This window comes from Plectropomus leopardus, unplaced genomic scaffold (assembly GCF_008729295.1).
Source record: "Plectropomus leopardus isolate mb unplaced genomic scaffold, YSFRI_Pleo_2.0 unplaced_scaffold16672, whole genome shotgun sequence".
In the NCBI taxonomy this organism is placed as follows: Eukaryota; Metazoa; Chordata; class Actinopteri; order Perciformes; family Serranidae; genus Plectropomus; species Plectropomus leopardus.
The window spans coordinates 1-4,397 of NW_024617913.1; the positions used below are offsets into that span (position 1 = coordinate 1).

Genomic DNA, 4,397 nt, shown 5'->3' on the forward strand with positions numbered 1-4,397 from the left:
ATCTCTTTACTCTTTTATTGTAAATCTGTATCCTTTATTATGTTTTTTTAACATTTTATTGCTGTGTTTAGCACTGCACTGCCTCGTTGTGTGAAATGTGCTTTACAAATAAAGCCGCCTTGCAGTGAATGTAGTTTTGGAAGTAATAATGAAACCACTGCATCCATATAACACCGTGTGACTTTGAGCTATCACGATCTTTAAAAAAAGTGTGCAATGATGCTGTGGTGAGACCTTGTTCGCGATGGTGGTGGGCGCGCGGCGCTCTGTGGCGGCAGGTGGAGGCCCGTCCTGAAGCAGCGACACAGAGTAGGTGGAGAAGCCCAGAGGAGGAGCCTGCACCTGGAACACCAGCTCATTGACGGCGAAGCCTCGGTTTCTCCTCACGTCCCGGGTGGCCGCGGACACCGGAACCACCTGGAACAGAGACACAGAGAAGCTGCCATTTTTAATTTTTTGTTTCATATTTTTACTGCAAAAAGGGGCCAAAAATGCTTAACAGAAACACACTCAGTGGTGGCAGGATTATAGTTTACAGGAAAATCTGAACTCTGCAGGTTCTGAGCTATTTTATGACATCCTGACAATCAATCAGATAATATGTTTTACTATTACAGATTATAGGCATTCATAATAAATGTAAATTATGCTATTGCCACAGAAGAATTCCACCTGTAATAAATGATTGTGCTATGTTTCAAAAAAATCATATAAAGTGCATTTCCTTAACATCAAATTAAAAAACATTATTCAATTCTAACAAGTTGCTATAAAAACTTAATAATCCACTCTGACTCATTATCAAACAAAAGAGTCCATGCAGACTGGATTAAACTGTATTAGAGCTGCAACAACTTATCAATTAGATGTCAACTACTGAATTAATCACAAACTAATTTGATTATTGATTGATAAGTTTAAGCCATTGTTTTAAAGAAAAAGTCAAAACTCTCTAATTCCGGCTTAATAAATTTGATTTTTTTTCTGGTTTCTTCACTCGTCAAAGACAGTAAACTGAATATCTTTGGGCTTTGGCCAAAACAAGGCATTTGAGGACAACAATTTGGGCTTGGGGAAACACTGACTGGTATTTTTCACAATTTTCTGACATTTTATACACAAAAACACTAAATGATTAATCGAGAAAATAATCGACAAGGTGAATAATCGCTAGTTAAAGCCCTCGAAAAAAGTTGTCTTTGTCATGTCACTGCAAAGTTTGTTGTTGATCACCTCATACTTAATGCTGAGACACACACACACACACACACACACACTTACCTGACAGTCCACTGATTTGCCTTCAGCATCTGATACGTCGTATGCGGTCCCGTTCACCGGCAGCCTGACCGGCCAAGTGACGGGGCGAGCGAGAGGATTGTACACATTGACTGAGAACTAAGAGAGAGAGAGAGAGGTTGAGCATTGTTAAATAACAATCTTGATTTTTGTTAATACGTTTACAATATCTGAACCCATCAGTTATCGTCTAACCACGATACAGCAACACAGACATGCAGAATCTATTTATAGAGATCGTTAATATTTAGACAAGATATGATTCTTCTTAACCTCTTAATATAATAATCCCTCTTCTTTTTCTTTTTCTTTTGCTTCTGCTTTGTTTTCCTTGTTTGTTTAAATCTGTTTTATTAGGGTTCTTAGGCTTGGTTTAAATGTATTACTACTACTGATTTGTCATACTTTTCTGTGCTCATTTACCGTGAACAGCAAGGTGGGAGATAAATGCCAAATTACCGAATGCACAGCGGGAAGTGGTATTGCAAATAAATGGGTACTTAATAGTGTTGAAAACAGACATAAAAGTTACAGACAGACAAAATATCACAAAAATACAAACACCTAAATAACAATATAAAACACAAAAAGAACACACAATAAAGTTACCACAAGGTAGGACTAAAAGTATGTTAACATACGCTATAAGTAAAATATGATATAACAAGACAATTTAAAGTCCAGTTCGATTTTAAGTGTGTGTGTCACCTTCTTGCTGGACTCAGTGAGAGGACACACACTGATGTTGAGGTTGTCACAGAAGATTCGCTCAGCAGATGAGCCACTCAGGGCAGCCAGACTGTTACTGACAAGAACCTGAAAAAGGAAAAATCGAAGTCAAAACTCAGAAATATCAGGTGCATTAATGTCCTCCGATATCAAAGAAAAAAATGTTAAAAAGTGGTTCCAGCTAACAATTGGCTTGCTAAAAAGTTACACTCTGCATTTGGAGCTGATCCAAACAAACAGTTTTTAATATGTTCTTTTGCATAAAAAATACAAAGACTCTACTGGACACACAGCACCGCAGTATCTCAGAATATGAGTAAATGAACACACAGGATTATGTTGAGCACCGTGATGCCGTGTGAAGCTAAAAAAATACCTGACAGTGTTGCCAGCCGCCAGCCAGCCGCCTGGCGTAGTCGTTTGCTACGTGTTGCTTCTCTGTGCCCGACACTGCGTCATGGTGCTGAGCCACCGCCATGGCTTTCTCTGAAAAGAGCACAAACTGTCAGTCCTCTCTCTGGTCTCAAGTCAGATTTATTAACCCTTCGGGGCGCATGTTAATATTTCAGACAATTGTATTGCTCTGCACACAAAATGTGCTTCTCAAAAATATTTATAACATAACATAAATATTAAAAATATTTTTTTTAATTTTACCTTCATTGACTTAATGTTTTAACCAACATCATTCCTAATCATAAATATCAAATATTGATTAGTTTTCAGAATTTTAACCTTTTAAATGACAGGTTTTTGTCATGGTGTCACTATGTTTTTAAATGAAAAAAAAAACCCCACAAAAAATGAATTATTTTCAATAAACTAAATGCAAAGAACATTTTTTGTTATTATCAAAGCCTGGGATATGTCCGTGACCAGCAGCAACATTGAATCTAGTGGAAATTGCATGTATTTTCTCCATATGCCAAATATAGTAAAAAAAAAAAGACATAATCAGGTGGAGAATAGTAAAGTAAACACCCAAAAATAATACAATGCATGTTTTCATGCCTTGATGGCTGTGGGAATTGCAGGTTGAATGGGTTTCAATGGCGCATTTTTTGTACTTAACATTATGAATGTAACAATTTTCTCCACGCAGTGTATTTAAGACTTATTGTAGGAGCTGAGGTGGAAATTCCAAGATTAAACAAAAATACACTATCTTGTCAAAATTTATGCCAAAAGCACATAAAGTGCACCAAATACTCCCTGAGGTTTAATATTTAAACCACTGTGACCGAGAGAACTATGACGGGATTATACGTATGTGGTGAATTAATCAGCCATTGATGATTGATGATGATGGTGTATATGTGAGCACAAGATGAAAGCTTCCTTCCCAAAAAACCTTATACCATTAATGATTTTTTAAAAAATCTTTTTACAGTAAGAAGCAATAAAAACAAAATCTCACTCATGGTCAGACTGTCGCCCTTGCCAAAGGGTCCATTCCTGGAGACCGGACCCCCGAGTATCTCCAGCTGGTTACACGTCTGGAACAAAACAAAGCGGCAGTTACGAGAGTCCTTCAACAGAGGACAGGTGGAGTAATATGATGCTGTTCAGCAGACAACATTAGTATAGTGATCTGCTAACTAATGCCATCAACAGGTCAAAATGGGAAAAACAGAAATAAAGTTTGGTGTGATGCAGTTGTCTTAACCCTTTGAAACCTGGATCAACATCACTGTTCTTCTGCTGTACTTAGACACTTTTCACAAGTATTTATACCTTTGAACTCTTATTAAATTGGTTTAAATTATTTAAAAAAAACATGAAAAAGGCTAATAGCAACATGGAAAAATGTCTTGCAAACTGAAAGAAACTAGTATTTTTAGAAAATTATTAAAAAAAAATAACAGACTTGAGAAAAAAATCCAGAAAATGATATTTATAATGAAAATGTTAAGACAGAATTGATATTTTATAAAGTACCCCCCCGCCCGCCCAAGTCATTCTCTTGCTTGTTCTTTCTTTTATCTGTTCTTTTTTTCTATTTATGACAATGTCCATGTAATTTTCTTGCACTTTTTACTAATTTGTTGCAATTTTTTGGATAATTTCTTCAAAAGTTGCTCATTGCCTTCTTCTAACGTTTTCAAAAGAAACAAAGCCAGTCTGCTCAGGTTTCAAATGACTAAAAGGAAACTTTAACTTCCTGCCTTCTCTGCACAGACTGATAAGCATCAGGACGAGGACGGCCGGGTTTTGAAACAGCACTTAAACTCTTAAATTATTAATGTGCTGCTATTATTCCTGTCTGTGCACAATGATATACATCATAGTTGGTTGTAGGAAAGCTTGTTTAATTATTTATTATAATGACTGTAAGTACTTTTATGTAAAAATACTTAAAATTGAAAAAA

The 4,397-nt window shown here is 36.2% G+C and overlaps 1 protein-coding gene across 1 annotated transcript; it reads right to left on the reverse strand.

Annotated features, from left to right (window-relative positions):
* Positions 1–234: 234 nt before the first annotated feature.
* Positions 235–3,524, reverse strand: LOC121964677 (lysosomal alpha-mannosidase-like; the record flags this gene model as incomplete). The annotated part of the gene is made up of 5 exons (XM_042514877.1): positions 235–417; positions 1,282–1,398; positions 2,008–2,115; positions 2,405–2,514; positions 3,446–3,524. Coding segments are annotated over 5 exons (597 nt in total), but the record flags the coding sequence as incomplete, so codon positions are not given.
* Between the last annotated feature and the right edge of the window lie 873 nt (positions 3,525–4,397).